Genomic DNA, 17,375 nt, shown 5'->3' with positions numbered 1-17,375 from the left:
CTGTGGCTTTGGAGGCTGTCCCAGAACTAGCTCTTGTAGACCAGGCGGGTCTCAAACTCAGAAATCAGCCTGCCTCTGCCTCCCGAGTGCGCCACCACTGCTTGGTTTGCAAAGAGCTGGGTTTTTTTTTTGTTGTTGTTGTTGTTGTTGTTGCTTTTTGTTTTTTCGAGACAGGGTTTCTCTGTGTAGCTTTGGAGCCTATCCTGGCACTCTCTCTGGAGACCAGGCTGGCCTCAAACTCACAGAGATCCGCCTGCCTCTGTCTCCCAAGTGCTGGGATTAAAGGTGTGCGCCACCAACGCCTGGTGTGCAAAGAGCTGTTTTTAAGGCTCATTTGAGACACACATTGTATCTAAACATATACAGTAGCTACAAGCAAAGGAATTAGAAACACATTCCAGCAAAAGATCTTTGTTTTAGTCAACCCAGGAGGCCTCCCAACAACAGGAGACCCCAGTCAAAAATCTCATCTGTTCTCTGCTGGGCAGGAACTGCTATGAAAAGCCCCTTAGAGACCTTTAGGACCATAGCCAGCATCGAGGACAGTGTGGTTCTCTGGGTTGTTCGTGTTGTATACTCAGAGAACTCTGTCTGAGCCACTAGACAGACCCTGGGGACACTGAGCAGCACTGGGTGTGGCCCCCAATCTCAGAATCTCAGAGAACAAGTGCTCTCTTTCAAGGCTGTTGGAAGACGCCACAGCAGCTGCAGAGAGCAGTGGGGACTTGTGTTCACAGCCATTGCCCTCTGCCCATCTATACAGGCTTTTCCTTCTGCTATTACTCTGAGTGAAAAGCAAGGTTCCTGCCAGAGGCTGGCTGATTTCAAGACAGCAGCTGGAAATGGATTTCACAGGTACCTAACATAGCCTATGAAATGGAGGGAACCAACCAACCTGGCAGAAGTGGCCAAATCTGGCCACTTGTGGCCTTGAGGTAATTTGGGTCACAAATTCCAGTTTTCCAAGGTAAGTCAGAAGTGAGACCTTTTACAATAAACCTCTTGACGTAAAATGCTGACCATAGTTAACAGGCAACTGTGAAGGTATGTCACAGGTATATAAGACCCAGGTGACTGGCCTCCAGTCTCACAGGAAGGGTACAGCCAGTCACCTGTCAAAGCCTGGCTTTCTCCCATTACTGCATGTCCCATTACTCCCATTACTCTAGGATAACGTGCACATCTCCAAACACACTTTTTTTTTTTTTTTTTTTTTTGAGGCAGGGTTTCTCTGTGTAGCTTTGGAGCCTGTCCTGGAACTAGCTCTTACAGACCAGGCTGGTCTCGAACTCAGAGATCTGCCTGCCTCTGCCTCCCAAGTGCTGGGATTAAAAGCGTGAGCCACCACAGCCTGACCGAAAACGGCATTTAAAAAAAAAAAAAGATTTATTACGTATACAACATTATGCCTCCATATATGCCTGCAGGCCAGAAGAGGGCACCATATCTCATTACAGATGGTTGTGAGCCACCATGTGGTTACTGGGAATTGAACTCAGGAGATCTGGAAGAACAGCCAGTGCTCTTAACCTCTGAGCCATCTCTCCAGCCCCAGCAAATGGCATTTTTAAAGAGTGGAATAGAACGCCAGTCAGCACTTTAATCTCTGCACTTGGGAGGCAGAGGCAGGTGGATCTCTATGAGTTTGAGGCCAGCCTGGTCTACAGAGCAAGTTCTAGAACAGCCTCCAAAGCTACAGAGAAACCCTGTCTCGAAAAACAAAAAGAACTCCAGTCATTTGGGCAAGCACAGAACACAATCAGCTCTAGCAGGGTGGTTTTTGCTGTTATTCTGAGACATGGTCTCCTCTATCCCAGACCTTGAACTTCTGATCCTCCTGCTTACACAAGTTGGGAGATTACAAGTGTTTATGCAATGCTAGGGATCACAAGCAGGGCCTCATGTATTCCAGGCAAGCATAGCCCACACTGGTTTTCCTCTGTTGCTCAGGTGGCCCCAAGGAATTGCTTGAGGGAGCACTACCAAGGATGAGTTACACCTTCTCTGAACACACATCATTGCTGGTCTTCTGCCTCTCAACTTCCTGGTGTGGATTCAGCTATAGGAAAGTCAGGTGGTTTTGTTACAAGGTATCACTAGCCACATCTATCTGGCTCTCCGATGTTAATCTTGACCAGTCCAGACCAGCACAGGAAGTACAACTGGCAGTGCTTGCACTTCCACTGGGAAATGGGTTCACAGGTCCCACCTGCAGGAGGGCTTCAGCATACAAATTCAAATATCAGTCTAGAATCCTCATTCAAGGTCAGTTCTAGGATGGCTGGAACCTAGGATGTTTGGCAAACATGGGTACAATAGCTCACATTTGTCATCTCTGCATTTGAGTGAGTTCAAGGCTAGCCTGACTCACAGTAAGACGCTGCCTCAAAACAAAACCACATGCAAGTTCTCAAAAAATTCAAGTATTCAAAATACCTCATCCTTCAAGTTTGGTGTCTGGTGGCTGTGTGCTCAGCTGCTTCATCAGAACTACCTGGTAGAGGGAGCTGTATATTTTTAGTAACAGCTTTGAAGTATAATTGGCACACCAGAAAGCTCATCTTTTCCAAGTGTAAACTGAATGGCTTTTAGAGTAGGCAGAGGGATCACTGATGTCTACCTGCACTGATGCAGATGGTTTGGGAAAGCTAGGGAATGTTTAGGCTAGCCATGTGAATTATGTGATTAGCAGCAGCCATCCCCAGAGGAGAGGACACCAGCAGTGTCTACAGAGGGTTTTGGTCATCACAGTTGGGATGGGTACTACTTGACCTAGTGGGCAGGCTTCCAGAATGCTGGGCATCACGCTCATATAGGACAGCCCTCACTGTGGGGACAGTCTCTCCAGATGCTAACAGTGCTGAGGCTAGAAAGTCCCTTCTGCCTTAATGGGTGTAACCACTTGAGATCTCCAGGCCCAACTCTTAGCAGCCTCCCAAAACAGCTAGGCCAATGTCAGCCTCAGTTCATTTATCAGATAATCTTATGGGTACTTCTTAAATACTCAATGTCAGTCAGGTGGTGGTGGCACATAAATTTGGAGGCAGAGGCAGGCAGATCTCCCGAGTTTGTGGCCAGTCTGGTATACTGAGTTCCAGGACAGCCAGGGCTACACAGTGAAACCCTGTCTTGAAAAACAAAACAAAACCATCTCTCCATGGTTTCTATTTAGTAACACGGGCTCCTGTTAGAATCTGACTTGGGGTGTGGGCTGGACCCTGAGGCCCTATGTATTAGACAAGTTCCAGGACGATGCTGCTATCCACTTTGCCATGAAACACTATTTAAAGCAGGGTGGGTATGGTCCATGACAGACCACCCAGGGGCAGCTGAGCATTTAAAAACTGACATTTGCTGGGCAGTAGTGGCTCACACTTTTAATCCCAACACTCAGGAGGCACAGGCAGGTGGATATCTGTGAGTTCAAGGCCAGCCTGGTCTACAGAGTAATTTCCAGGATAGCCAGGGCTGTTACACAGAAACCTTGTCTGGAAAAACAAAACAACCAACCAAAAAAACTGACACTAGACCATGTGGTGCATCATACATTGTCCACATAGCAGGTGACCCCCAAAGAGATCCTCTAGGAACCATTTCCTACCATCCCTGAGAGGAGGAACTGTAGAGTAAGACTCGGGCCAAACACACCTTCCTTCCCCTTCTGTCTCATCGTCTCTAGATAGGCATCCAGGTTGGTACAGGAGCCCCACCAAGCCCTACTGTTGGTGGTTAGGCTAAGGGTTCAAGAAGAAAGATCCATGTGGAGCTCAGGCAGACAGGTATAAGCCTTGCTCAAAGCAGGACTGAGATCCACCCATTTCAATAGGAACAGGGGCAAAGAAGTGAGATTCTGGGAATAAAGGCTAGGAAACTTAACAGGGATAGCCTCTGGTAGGCAAAATGACTTCAGACCATGTAGAGAGCACACAGCAAGAGACAGTAGTGTGGAGCTAGGAGAGAATGGGGTGGCTTATGTTCAGCTTAGCCATTTCCTTCCAGAACCAGCCAGCAACGCCCAGGATATATAAGGCAAGACTACAGAGCCTAGCGGTAGGTTGGAATTCTTTTCTCTTTTGTTAAAAGGGGAATAGGAAATGGGGATCAGGTACCCCTCGGCTCCGGGGAAGAGGCATGCAGGAAACCCCAGCAGGCAGGCGCTGGGGGATGTGTAGAAGAGTCCTGGAGTCTCCCATAATCCTTTGCAGGAAATAGCAATGCTGGCAGATAAGGAGGTGGAGTGAGGCAGGGCCCTTGGGAAGAGGGGATGGTGGGCCAAGGGGCTTGGGGCTCACTCTAACATGCAAAGTCCAGTTGCCCCATAACTAGGTTGCTTTTGAAGAGCGACATACGTATAAATACAGACACAGCTACACGCACACATGCGGAGAAAGCTCTGCATTCCCGAGGGTGGGGATCTAGGCCTAGTAGGCCCCAAGACAGGAGTCAACCACATCTCTGCCACCAAGTGATTCTCTGAAACACTCCAGGTGGTGGGGCCAGGCAGATGAGTCTTCGTTGGGATGACTGCTTGGTCTCCAAGGCGCTGCCCACCAGGTACCCAAGCCACTTTTGAGTCAAATCCATGCGAGCTGGGGGTGCCTCTGCTGTGAACTTGCTTGCGTGCAGCTGTGCATGCTGGCACAAGACTGCCCGGCTAGAGTCCAGTCTCTCCCCTCCAGGGCTCTGGGGTGTGTGGGTGCAGACAGAGGAGGGATGAAGGGGCCCACAGAGACATCCTCTCCCCCACCCCACGGGGCCCTGGCCTCCGGGAGGGGGGAGGGGCCTCCCTTATCTCTCTGCCTCCATGGCAGGGTGGGCCCTTGGTTCTGAGGTGGCCTGTTGGGGGGCCAGGGGAGGCCAGTCTGAAGCTGGGGAAGGGGGTGCCGGAGTCCACAGGGGCGGCTGCGGCTGGTGGTGCTGTGGGCCTCCTGGGGGCGAGGCTGCAGTCGGCCAGCTGGGTGTTGCGAAGCTGCCAGTGGCATTGGGGAAGTGTGGTGGGGGTGATGTGGCCGATGTGGCCATGGGGCTGCCGCTGCTGCCACCACCGTGGAAGCTTTCAGAGGCCTTGAGACGGGAGAACATGGTGAGGGCATCAGGGAAGTTGGGGGGCGTGGCAGGGGTGTTGGCGGGAGTGCACATCTGTGGGGGAAGAAAGGACAGACGGAGGACTCAGCATCCCTTTTAATAGGGCCTTTGCTGCCTCTAAAAAGCAGGCACATGTCTAGGAATTATTAGGTGTCAATTGGGCTATATGTGGCCCCAGTTGTCCCCGCCCCCCCCCCCCCCAGGGAAGAGATCACAGGAAAAGGCATCAAGACTGCTTGGTCTGGCATCATGGAGACCATACCATCTGGCACAAGGCCTCCTGCCTTAGCAGTGAAGCTTCCCGGGCCGTGGTCAGTACGGCAGCCTGGCAGCCTGCCTGGCGGGAGCTGAGCTCCAAGGACCAGTGTTCTTTGGGTTCTGAGGGGCCCAGGCTGCCCGCATTCCTGCAGACCTACTTCACCCAGTGCACCACCCTCCTCCATCTCCGGTTTCCCTAGGTGTAGCCAATAAGCTCGGCCTCCCCCTGCCCAGACTAGGAGTTGCCAGTATTGCCACTTTTAGGCTCGGGGGCGGGGGGTGGGGGGGCACTTACCATCTGGTGGTGGTGGCTGTAGGGGATGTTGGTCTCCTGGAAAAAGGCGCTGAGGGCTGTCTGCAGGGAGAAAGACTGTGCTTACCCTCCAACAATCCCAGTGGGACAGGGTGAGCTAAAGTCCAGCAGTGTGCCTGTGACCACCTGAGGAAGTTGCATGGAACTCACAGCAGGTTGGATGGACAGTGAAGACCCTTATAACACTGTTTGCCACCAACCAGTCAGGAGCCTGTGGCTTACTGAACTCCTGCCCCCAACCCCTGGCATTGTCTGGACTCTACCATGGCCTGGGTCTGTCACCTCAATCAATGGGTGGCAAATACCCACACTTCGCTGAGCCTCAGTATTCTCATATGTGAATCAAGGACTCTTCACTTAAAAAAAAAAAAGATTTTATTATTATTATTATTAATTATTATTAATTATTATTATTATTATTAGAGACAGGGTTTATCTGTGTAGCTTTAGACCCTGTTCTGGAACTCACTATGTAGACCAGGCTAGCCTCGAACTCATAGAGATCTGCCTGCCTCTGCCTCCCGAGTTCTGGGATTAAAGGTGTACACCAGCACAGCCTGGCTTAAATGAATTTTTTTTATGTACACTGGTGTTTTGTCTGCATGTGTGTCTATTGGGTCCTTTGGAACTAGAGTTACAGAAAGTTGTGAGCTGCCATGTGGTTGCTGGGAATTGAACCTGGGTCCTCTGGAAGAGCATCTAGTGATCTTAACTCCTGAACCATCTTCTCCCTGCAGGACAGGGTTTCTCTGTGTAGCTTTGGAGTCTGTCCTAGAACTCGCTTTGTAGATCAGGCTGGCCTCGAACTCATTGAGATCTGCCTGCCTGTCTCCTGAGTGCTGGGATTAAAGGCAGGCGCCGCCGCCACCACCACCTGGTGCCAGGGGACTCTTTTAAGGAATTAGTCTTAGGCTACAGGGTAGAGACCTGCTTCTCAGTATAACTTCCCTCTCTAGAGAGATGTCCCTAACATGGACAGCTAGAGAGTGACCCAGAAACTGAACCCACCACAAAACTGAAGACAGTGCCCATGACAGCTTAAAGGACAACTCCCCAGCCACATATTGTTGGCTGGTTCCAAGCTACAGCTTCTCCAAGCAGGGCTCTAATGGGAACATTTTAGACAGACATGCCCCCCCCCCCAATCCCAACAGTCAGGAGGAAGAGGCAGGCAGATCTCTGAGTTCAAAGCTAGCCTGGTCTACAAAGTAATTTTCAGGACAGCCAGGACTACTGCACAAAGAAACACTGTCTCAAAATAATAAAAATAAATAAACTGAATAAAAAATTAGAGACACATCATCAATACCAGAGGCCAGAACTTGGTATCACCCATTTTACAGACATGAAAACTGAGGCTGAAGTAACTTTCTTAAAACACTTGGCTAGCATGAGGTAGGAATGGGATCAGAACCCTGGACTGCGACTCTAGACAATCCCAAGACTGGCCAATGAGTGTGGTGAAAAAGGGACCCAGGCAAGGGAGATCCGAGGGGCTGCAGGAAAGTAAGTCAAAGGGTGGTGATTGTATTGACCATGTCCTGTCTCGTGCCCCTTCAGGAAAAGAGGAAACTGGTGGCTCTTGTGAAAGTGCTGGGTGAGGAAGGCTGTCAGTGGGTGAGGGGTCCTGAGGAGCCTGCCAAGTACCAGCCTTGAAGCACTATTACTCCAAAGCCACAGGACTCCAGGCCCCTTGCCTCCCCAACACACCCAGAAACCCAGTCTGACTCCCAGGGCTTGCTCTTTTATTTTCTTGAAGTATATTCAAATGAACTACACCAATGCTCCCAAACACTGAGTAGGGATGAACCCGCTGACACCAAAGACCCCAATCGCAGGGGCAGCTGCTCCCCGACACTCAGCACCCCAACATGACATACCTGGTACTGTTCTCCATTGAAACATCTACCCAGCTACAGAAAGGTCCCCTCCCCCACAGCCTCTGCCCCCATTAGCAACTGAGTTTGAGAATGTGACCCAGAAACACAGCCTAGAGATTGCTGCCAATCAGAAGGGAAGGGGAGAGATGACTATGAGGATCCCCTCACTCCTAGGCAGATGCCTTACATCAAGGGGGGGGCGCACAGCCTACTCTTCATTTTGTATATGGTGACAGGGAAAGTATTTGAGCCAAGATCACAGAGGACCTACCCTGTGTCAGTAAGGCCTCAATCCTCATGGGGACAGTTTTCCCTAATCTTTATAGCTATTATTTTTCAGCCCCTTTCTTCAAGCCTGAGGGACATACTGTGCCACAGGGATAGATGGGCTAAGAGTCCTCCACATAGCCCATTTCCCATGGGACACCTGCCTGCCCAGCCTCAGGCAAGGAGGGAGCCCTGTAAGCACAGCCACTGGGCTCCAGCAACTGCCATGAATGTGGTTTTACAAGTTTTACCACATCCAGCCCCAGAGACAGGGCAGATTAGGATTGTGGCAGGGGTGGGGAGCAAGGCACTTCCCCGGGGTGGGGCTGCAGTGGGGAGGGGAGAAAGGAGACCATCCAGGCCTTAGAGGCTGACTCAAACGCGCTACCCCCAGGGGTGTGGAAACTGAGGCTTAGAGAATGAAGGTTGCACAGAGACAATGGCCTGAAAGTCTGGTAGGAAGGAGGTAAGCCAAGCAAAGGCTTGGTTTACAGAGGTGGGAGGGAAGGCACGTTCTGACCCTACCCCTGCACCAGGAAGCTATGCCTTAGTCTGTTTCCTGGCTCTTCCCAAAGGCTTCTCTGGGATGGCTCCTATTAGGAAACCAGGTTCTGGGGTTTCCCACTGGACACAGACTGGCTCTTGGCTCTGGCTGTGACCTCACACCTGTGAGAGACACAGCTTTAAGACCGCTGGCCTCATCTCTAGATGCCAACAAGGAGAGAATCTGGGGTTTTGAGCTAGAGGATAAGAGGCATCTATCTCCAGTAACACAAAAGACTGGGCACACTACTACTTTACAGGTCAAGAGTAGCTGGGAGCCAGACTGGCATTACCCCCTCCTGTCTAGAATGCCCTAAAATTAGCGAACCATATGCAGTATACCATCCCAAGGACAGGTTTCTCTGTCAGGCCCGAGGACACCCCGACCTTCCTAAGCATCTCGCCCCAGTCACACCTTTGGGGTGGGAGTACACATATACACATCCTAACAATTTAGTTTGAGGACCCTGCACATTACCCATACACTCCATGTTGTTTGTGTACACATACCGCACCATACCCAGCATGGCCACCACGTACACAGTGCACAAACACCCAACATGACACACAGTATCTCTACATCAGACTCGCTCTCAGGCCGTCCACACACGAGCCCACATGCCCACAACCTTCGATGTGCCCTGCTGACGCCCAAGCGCGGTGCGTGCGTAAATACAAATGCACATGTACGTGTGCGCACCCGCCGCAAGCCGCCCACCGGGCACACCGACCCAGGGACCGCTCTCTCGGAGCAACTCCGCCTCCGGCGCGGCCCTGGGCGTCTTCCAGGCGGCCGCCAGTTTCGCTCTCGGCCGTTACCGAGGCAAAGTGGGGGAGGGTGGCCCTGTCCTGATCGCCGGGTCCCCGGAGAAGCCCCGTTTCCGGGGCTCGGGCCTGGCCATCGGTGAAGCCCGCAGTCCGCACCCCGGCACGTGTCCACGCCGCCCGCGCCCGGCCCCGGCCCCCCTACGCACCTCGAACTGCCAGTGGGCCGCCTGCAGCAGCTGCTTCGCCTGGTCGGCCGCACAGCCAGCCGTCAGCACGAACTGGTTGATCATCACCTGGTGCTTGAGCTCGTCCATGTTCACGGACATGGCGCCGCCGCGCAGCCCGCTCCGGCCTCCCTGCGCGCTCGCGCCTCGCCTCACGCGTCCACCATTAGCGAGCCGGCCCCGGCTAATACAAATATTTACTGTGCGCTCTGACTCACCGAGCCTCGCTGCCCGGCGGCCGGCGGAGCATGCTGGGATGTGTAGTCCGCGACGCCCCCGCCGAACGGACCGGGGAGGAGAGGGGACGCCCTTTCTCTAGCGGATCTCAGTGGGGCGCGCATATCCTGCCACAGGCTATGGTGCGAAGTCTGGGACAGGGGCCATAGTACAAGCTTGTCACGTCACGGGGCACCAGAGGTCCTGTAGCCCGCTGTGCTTAGCATCACAGTGTCAGTAGGCACTCTGTTTAGGGGACTCTCCGAAAGCTTTGGCCCAACTTCACTGCTGTAGGTTGCAAGGCTCCGAAAGTCCTGAGACTTTGGAGACGTTCGGTGAACCACAGCATCTGCCTTTCAAGGCGCTGGTTAAAGTCACCACCTCCAGGAAGCCTTCCGGCGTCCGTAAAGGCTTCCTTGCCTGACTCTCGGCCTGCCCCGCAGGAGGAGCGTCTAAAAAAAAAAGACATCCCCTGTGAAACTCTGGCCAGGCCAGTGGACTCTGGAGTCCCTTTCCCTTCGTTTCCGACTTTCCCACGCAAAAAATAAAAACCTCCGGAATCTTGCGGGTGACAGGACCACGCGGAGCACTTATTACAAGAGCGGCCAAGAACTGCCATTCCCAGAATGCCCCGGTTTATTTGCATCTTTTTGTCTCGGGTGGCGTCACCTGAGTGAGGCTGCTACTGTACCAATGGGCCGCTGCGGGGTGTTAGGACCTGGCCATATAAGGTAAACAAAGCTGGCTGTCCAATGAGGCGGCGGCGGAGGCGGGCGCGTCACGTGGCGTGGAGGCGGGGTCCGGAGCGGAGGGGTGGGGTGGGTGTTGCAAGCTGTGTTTACAGCTCCGCACATGCCGCTTCCGGTTGATTTGCGGGTGGGAGAGTGGCGGGCCGGAAGCGGAAGAGTCAGACGGAGGCTGGGGGCGAGAGCTGGCATTGTTCCCCCGGCGGAGTGACGCTGGCTGAGTTCTTTGCTCTCCCTGCCCTGGGGCGCTCCTTTGACCTGGCCCGCTGCTGCAGTACCATCACCTGGGGTGGGGGCGTTACGTCAGAAACCCATGAACAAACGCAGCATTCATAACACCGACACTGTCCTAAGGAAGTAAACACAGGCAGGCCCTGGGAGCATACTACGGGTTACTGAGACCTTTTAATACACCTGATCCCTTGTTTTCTACTAGAACGGCTGTGGCCGTCAAGGTGTGGAGCCCAGTTGATAACTGGAGAAGTTTATGAGCTCTGACTCCTCACTCCTAGGGGCTGTCCGATTGGTTGGTTAGAGGAAGGTGGGAGGCAGATTGGCGGGGACTGAAAGGTCCCTAGGCAGGACGGTATGGAAGAAAGGGAGTTCTTCCCTTTCTTAGGCATCTTTCCTCCCGCCCTCAGGAAGTAGAATCTCAGCGCCTCTTCAGGGGGTCACTCAGCAGTGTTTTTTGCAGAGCAGTACCAAATGTTTTTGTGCTTTCTGAGAACATACGTTCATCTCTAGGAAGCATCATACATGTGCTTTATTGTAGGCAAAGCCAGCATACAGGATATCACAGAATGAGAGGCAGCGCTGCTTTCTTTGTTGCCATGGAGACTGCAACAAAGCCTGAAGGAAAGTGGGCAGGTTGGTAGCTAGACCGACCTGGATGACATTTTTGACTGCTGTTTCCTCAAGTTCTTCTCTTGTGTGGGAGCTCTCCTAGCTGCGGTGTGTGGGATGGACGATTGTAATGGGCCGGCAAAGGGCCTGGTACTTTATGCACCAGATCCAGCACACATCCGTTTTCGAATACCACATTGGCCACCCTAGGGAGTGGTATTTTTATACATAAGCGGTATTTTTATAGATAAACAAGCTTCAGGTATATTTCAGCTCTACACTTAGATACTTAGAGCGAGAAGAAAAGAGCAGCATCCATTGTGCCAGCAGTATTTTTCTGGCAAAGGAAGCTGAGTATTGTGTTAGGGGATCTTTTTTGTTCAGGGATGTCATACACACACACACACACACACACACACACACACACTTGTGTTAGGGGATCTTTTTTGTTCAGGGATGTCATACACACACACACACACCTACCGTATCTAGGCACCTCAGTGACTTGTAGAAAGATCTACACCACATGGGCCTTGCACTTTGCAGAACAGATAGGGCTGGCAAGGGGAAGGTCACCCTGCTCCTGAGTTTCCCGGCTAGCTTGTTTTTCCCAGGGGTGGTAGGGAAAGAAAGCAACATTGTTTTCAACCAGCATTCATGTCTGAAGGGTGGACTTGGGATTTTTTTTAACAGGTTGGGTTATGACCTGAGAGCAGGGCCAGTGTTTGTGAGGGAGAATAGGGCATTTCCAGTACTTACCTGACGACCAGTTGAGAACCTTCTCAGTTCACAGAGCTAGTCAGTAGAGGGTATGTTGCTTCCTCACTAGTCCACAGGCTCCTGTATTCTGCCATTTGATCAGTGTTGCCTGACTTATCACCTGGCTTGTAGTAGCTGCATGTTAAATATTTGTTGAATAAAATTAGTCATTTAAGATGTTGATAGTGGAACTTGTTTTTCAGCAGCGGGTGGATAAAAAGCTGAAGAGGATTTGGAAACGCCTGAATTCAAACTCTAAGAATAGTGTTTAGTAAGATGTCCACTTGGTAAAGCACATGCCTTGTCTAGGCTCTTCATTTCAGTGAGAATATCAGAGCCCTCAAGACTTTCTCTGTCCATGATGAAGGAAGGCAGGCAGTGAACCAAATGCAGTGTGTGTGTGTGTATGTGTGTGTATATACACTCATGAATCACATAACATATATTTGAGGTTCTCATGCACATGACTGTTAGATTAGCCAGAAGGAACTGTTCTTTTTTGATTTGGAGGAAACTATACCAGTTTGTCTGTCTTAAACTCACTGGTCTAAGAGCTCAAGATATTTATTTATTTATTTTATTTCATTTTATTTTTGGTTTTTTGAGACAGGGTTTCTCTGTGGCTTTGGAGGCTGTCCTGGAACTAGCTCTTGTAGACCAGGCTGGTCTTGAACTCACAGAGATCCACCTGCCTCTGCCTCCCAAGTGCTGGGATTAAAGGCGTGTGCCACCACCGCCCGGCCCGAGCTCAAGATATTTAAAGTAGAAAAAGTTTATCCTACCTCACAGCCTCAGGGAATGGTCCATTGTGCCAGAGAAGTCAAGGGTGGGAACTTGAAGCAGCTGGTCACATCATATCCACGTCTGGAAAACAGGGTCAAGGCTCACTTCACCTACATTTCATTTCATAGTTATTGTGTGCTTGTGTGGGTATGTGAATGACATGTTGTAAGTATGGAGCTCAAAGAAAAGCTTTCTAGAGTCAGTTCTTGCCTTCAACCATATGGATTCTAGGGATCAAACTCAGGCCATGAGACAAGTACCCTTACCTGTGGAGATATCTCAGTGGTCCAGCCTTCTCTATTTTATACAGTCTGGGATCCCATTATCGACATACTAAATGATTAATACTGCTTAGGAAATGCTGTATTAAGATGTGTCTTCCTACATTGATATAATCAAGACAACCCCCCACAAACACATCCAGAGGACCATCTCCCAGGTGACTGGAGATTCTGTTAGACTGACAATACTAGCTATCATACCATATATCTACTGTGCGACTGGAGTAGGGGCACTTTACTTAGGTGAACCTTACTTTTTCCTCTTCTGTAAAATGGGAATGAAAATAGAACTTAATGCCAGAGAACTAAGTGAGAAAATATGTGTAGGTCCCTTAGGCAAGAAGACAGCAAATAAAAAGTGTTTGATCCTGGAGTTAGGTGTGGTTGTGCATATTTATACTCCCAACACTTAGAATCATGAATTGGAGACTAACCTTAGCTACAGATGGCATTATCTGGGGGGAAAAAAGTGTTTAGCAAATGTCATTTTGTGTTTTGTTTTGTTTTTTCCTTGAGTCAGGGTTTCTCTGTGTAGCTTTGTGGTCCAGGCTGGCCTTGAACTCACAGAGATCTGCCTGCCTCTGAGGCCTCTCGAGTGCTGGACTTAAAGGTGTGCGCCACCAACACCTGTTCTCAATGTAGATGTTATAGGGTAGGTTACATATGTGCTCAGGTTACATAGAACACCTGGATTCTCTTCATTGTCATATATGGGCCATTTCATTTCAGCTTTCAAGATTCCTGGTGAAATTGAAACCCCAAGTGATTGAGATATCCTGGTGTAGTTGCAAATGCAAGCTCAGTGACCCAAGTTGTCTGTGGATTCACATCCTCCCGTGGACTGATGGGATGCCTGTCAAGAGTGTGTCACTATGTAGCTTTGTGGTGGCTGTCCCACTTGAGCCAAGCAACCATGGTTCCTCTTCAGCTTAAGTTGGTTGCAGTAGGCGCTATGGTCACAGAGAAGGTGGTGGAACGCTGAGGAGCTATGTTGTTTCCAGTAAATGTCTTCAGTGTAGCCAGAGAGGTAGATGTATTGAAATTGCATCCTTGGTGCAACTGGATAATCAGGGCCTAGCTTCAGTTAGTCCAGGCATATCTCCATTGTAGTCATTAGTGTGCTTTAAACCTTGTGATTCTAAATGTGTTTACAAAGCTATTATGGTTTTCATTCCCAGCTGGTTTGGTCAGCAGTGCTAATTTGCTGATGTAGTGTTGAGTTTGAAGAAATCTGGAGATCTCTCACACAATTTGAAGTTGGGGTTTAAATCAGTCCACCAGACCCAAAATAAATGATAATTAGGTATTTATTAGGGAAGCACTTATACAGCTCGGTCTCCTTGCTCTAGAAGATGCAGTCTCTGCCCTTCTGATGCTCTCACTGCAACCCAAGAGAGCCAGAGGCAGCCCTCCTTTACCTTATAAGGGGTCACATCTGAACCTGAAACCATGCCCAAACGGTGTGCCCACCAGAACATGTTGGCAAAGCATGGAACAGCATTAGCCAAAGGATAACCAAAAGTTTGACTCTTTGGGGATGGAGGAGGTTGTTGGGGTGGGAGACACAGTAAAGGTGGATGGTGGAGCCTGCTCCTTGAAGGGTCAAAGGCAGGCAGTCTACCAGATGGATTCATGTTAGCCTCTGGAACTTTGGTTCATGTAAGATGAAAGAGTTTCCAGGCCAGGAAATGTAGCTCCTTAGGATGCTCATTCATGCTTCTTAGTTAACTTTGGAGGGCCCTTTTGTGTCCTGGAGATTCTTTGCTAGTCTCAACAACATGGTCCAGGAAGTTTTATCTCTGGGGAATGGCAACCTAGAGCATGCCATCCAATTGGACAGCCATTCCCTCCATTTGCTTTGGTTTCAGGGCTAGCCCTTCATCATTTGAATATTATAATATTCATATATATATTTATTTATTATTACATCACCTCACCCTGGTCTCAGCCTATCTACTTTGGGTATGAGTGATTTTGCTCTTGCCTCCTTTCACCTCTTGTCTCTCTGCCTTCACTCTGCTCTCCTCTTTAAGGAGTTCATCAAGTCCTATGCAGTTGACCTTATCTGGAAGGGCTCAGACTTTGCATTCAGGTGTATATTTTAGTGTGGACTATGGTCAATTTACCATATGATACTTCACTTGCTGATATTCCTAACCTCTCTTGTACAGCAGGTTCAAGTTGGGAAGCACGTCTAAGAAACTCAGCTTCTTATCTGAAAACCATAAAAAAACAGGGTTTTTGGCATCCTTACAGAAGTGTGTGTGAGAATCAAAAACCAGGGCATAGCTTTTAAGTTGTAATGTTGCAGTCGGTATCCTGATTCTTCTAAACTTGCTTTCCTTGCAGTCTGCTCTGCCTTGGGCCTCAGTTTCCCTATGTGTAAAATGAGGAGAAGTCTGTCCTCTGTGGGTGCTGCAAAATTACGGATCCATTGTAAATGTCTTGACAGAGATGATCTGGGTTTTGTCCAAGGCCCAAACAAACTCTGCATTCCTCTATGAGCTTGGGGGCCACCCACTTTCCAGGTAGGTAAAAGGTGTTTGTTCCCTTTGCGGCTGAGGATGGGAGAAGAGTTTCGGGATGTGGGGAGAGCCACTGTGGCATGTAGAGATTTTCAGACTGGGTTCATGTGGGAGGCACCGGAGCTTCCGAAAGTGTCCGAGTGTGGACAGAAAATGAAGGGACTGAGGTATTCGGGGTCAACATCCAGCCTGGCAGCAGAGGTTAGTGTCGTCTGAGGGCGGTACCCCCTTCGCAGCCTGGGCCTCTTGGTTCGCCCTGCCACGGCCGCTCACGTGAGGGGCAGCCTGGGAAGCGTAGTGCGCAGGCGCTCCGTGGTCCTGCGCGCCGGGGGCCGGAGCGGACTCCATTTCCCCTGGAGCTGCGGGCCGGCGGGGGCCGGGCCGGGGCGGGGCGCCAGGCCAGGCCAGGGCGGCCGGGGCGGGGGCTGTGGGAGGTGCCTGCCGCCAGGCCGGTGGACGCGCGTCTGTGCGGCCTGCTCTGGGCCATGTCCGTGTGAGGACGCCGCAGCCGTCACCCCCTCCTCTCGGGCCGGTCAGCCGAAACGCGCACCATGGGCTCCATCCTGAGTCGCCGCATCGCGGGCGTGGAGGACATCGACATTCAGGCCAACTCGGCCTACCGCTATCCCCCGAAGTCGGGTGAGTTTACGGGGGCGCGGACCGCGGGGCGCGGGCTGGGGACATCTGGAAGCTTGGGGACCTGACGAGCAAGCGCCTTGTTCTGCGGCGGACCGTCCTCCTGTTCCCCTTCCCGGTACCTGTGGAGCCTGAGGCGTGGCTGCGGCCCTGGCTATCCCCACTGGCCGCTGTCGCACCTTGTGCGGCCCCTTCCTAACTGGTGACCTTGGGCCAGTCACTTTGCACAGCCTCTGTACGCACCCGGGCTTGGCATCTCTGGGATCAGTGTGCGTTGTGGTGAGGACTGCCTCACCACCAAGGGTCGCAGGCTTTGGAGGTATGAAGACCGGCCCAGGATCCTGACAACTCTTTCGGATTTGGACCCGGGCTTTTCCTCCTATCCTGCGGGTGAGGGACACTGGTGTTTGACCCAGGGAGAGAATAGATAGGGGGCTACTAGGGTTCCCCTGAAGAACAGGATAATAGTTGGGATGGTTGGAGAGGACTACCGTACCCTCCTCTCTTGTGCAGGGCAGATACACTGGTAGATTATGGGAGCTGGAGGCAGAGTAGGGGACCAGCATCAGATGTGGGCTCCCAGAGAAGTCTTGCTTCTGTCGTTTCCGCTTGTTTTTTTTTTTTCTTTTTTTCTTTTTCTTTTTAAATAAGGACAGGATCATCTTATGTAGCCCAGGCTGGCTCAAACTCATTATGTAGCTGAGGGTGACATTGAACATCTGGTCCTCCTAGTGCTGGGATTGCAGGTGTGCACCACCATGCTCAGTTTTATGAGGTGCTGGAGACTTGAACTAGACTTAACTAGTGCGTGGTAGTCAGTCACTGTATCAGCTTAGTCACATTCCTAGATTTGCCCCCCCCCCTTTTTTTTTTAAGACAGAAGCCTTGTTATGTAGCTCTGGCTGTCCTGGTACTCACTGTGTAGCTTTCAAACTCGAGGTAGTTCTCCAGCCTTAGGCTCCTGGTGCTGAGATTACAGGTGTGCCCCAGCAATGCTTGTTGCCCTGATGATGGACGAGTGTGGCTGGACAAACTTTAGCTACATTTATGTCTGTACAGTTTCCTGGTGGGGTAGAACATTGGACATATCACTGGACATCCAAATTGGCCTTTAGGTTCAGTCTTCTGAGTGTCCAATGTGATGTTTGCTCTTCAGATGTTTCCAGACCAACCAGGCCAGATTTCCTTCATGGTCCAAAAGTATCTGCTTCCTTAGTTGGACAGCTTGTTAAACATTTCAGGCCATAC

The 17,375-nt window shown here is 51.0% G+C and overlaps 2 protein-coding genes across 11 annotated transcripts in view; one reads left to right on the top strand and one right to left on the bottom strand.

Annotated features, from left to right (window-relative positions):
- Positions 1 to 4,050: 4,050 nt before the first annotated feature.
- On the bottom strand, positions 4,051 to 10,108 carry Ubald1 (UBA like domain containing 1). The gene is made up of 3 exons (XM_027423990.2): positions 9,321 to 10,108; positions 5,639 to 5,698; positions 4,051 to 5,139 (listed from the first exon to the last, which is right to left on the bottom strand). The coding sequence occupies exons 1-3, from the start codon at positions 9,438 to 9,440 to the stop codon at positions 4,789 to 4,791; spliced, it is 531 nt and encodes a 176-aa protein (XP_027279791.1). The 5' UTR covers positions 9,441 to 10,108; the 3' UTR covers positions 4,051 to 4,788.
- A 5,797-nt stretch (positions 10,109 to 15,905) lies between these two features.
- Mgrn1 (mahogunin ring finger 1) overlaps positions 15,906 to 17,375 on the top strand; it is a 53,763-nt gene continuing 52,293 nt past the window's right edge. For 5 of the 10 annotated variants that reach the window (XM_027423983.2, XM_027423987.2, XM_027423981.2 and 2 more), the window contains exon 1: positions 15,908 to 16,130. In XM_027423983.2, coding sequence (XP_027279784.1) covers positions 16,043 to 16,130 — 88 coding nt within the window. In that variant the 5' untranslated portion in view covers positions 15,908 to 16,042. Of the gene's footprint in view, positions 16,131 to 17,375 lie in introns of all 10 variants that reach the window. The other 5 variants (XM_027423986.2, XM_027423980.2, XM_027423984.2 and 2 more) reach the window with 2 other exon arrangements.

This window comes from Cricetulus griseus, chromosome 7 (genome assembly GCF_003668045.3).
Source record: "Cricetulus griseus strain 17A/GY chromosome 7, alternate assembly CriGri-PICRH-1.0, whole genome shotgun sequence".
Lineage (NCBI taxonomy): Eukaryota > Metazoa > Chordata > Mammalia > Rodentia > Cricetidae > Cricetulus > Cricetulus griseus.
Note: the sequence above shows the minus strand (reverse complement) of the source record. Positions and strands in the feature narration are given on the sequence as shown.

Bases quoted from the DNA above. Each gene is read 5' to 3' on its own strand.
- Ubald1 (XM_027423990.2), bottom strand. From the start codon at position 9,440: ATGTCCGTGAACATGGACGAGCTCAAGCACCAGGTGATGATCAACCAG. The intron at 5,699-9,320 runs GTGCGTAGGGGG...TTCTCCCTGCAG, and splicing joins CGGCCCACTGGCAGTTCGAG to ACAGCCCTCAGCGCCTTTTT. The intron at 5,140-5,638 runs GTAAGTGCCCCC...CTTCCCCCACAG, and splicing joins ACAGCCACCACCACCAGATG to ATGTGCACTCCCGCCAACAC.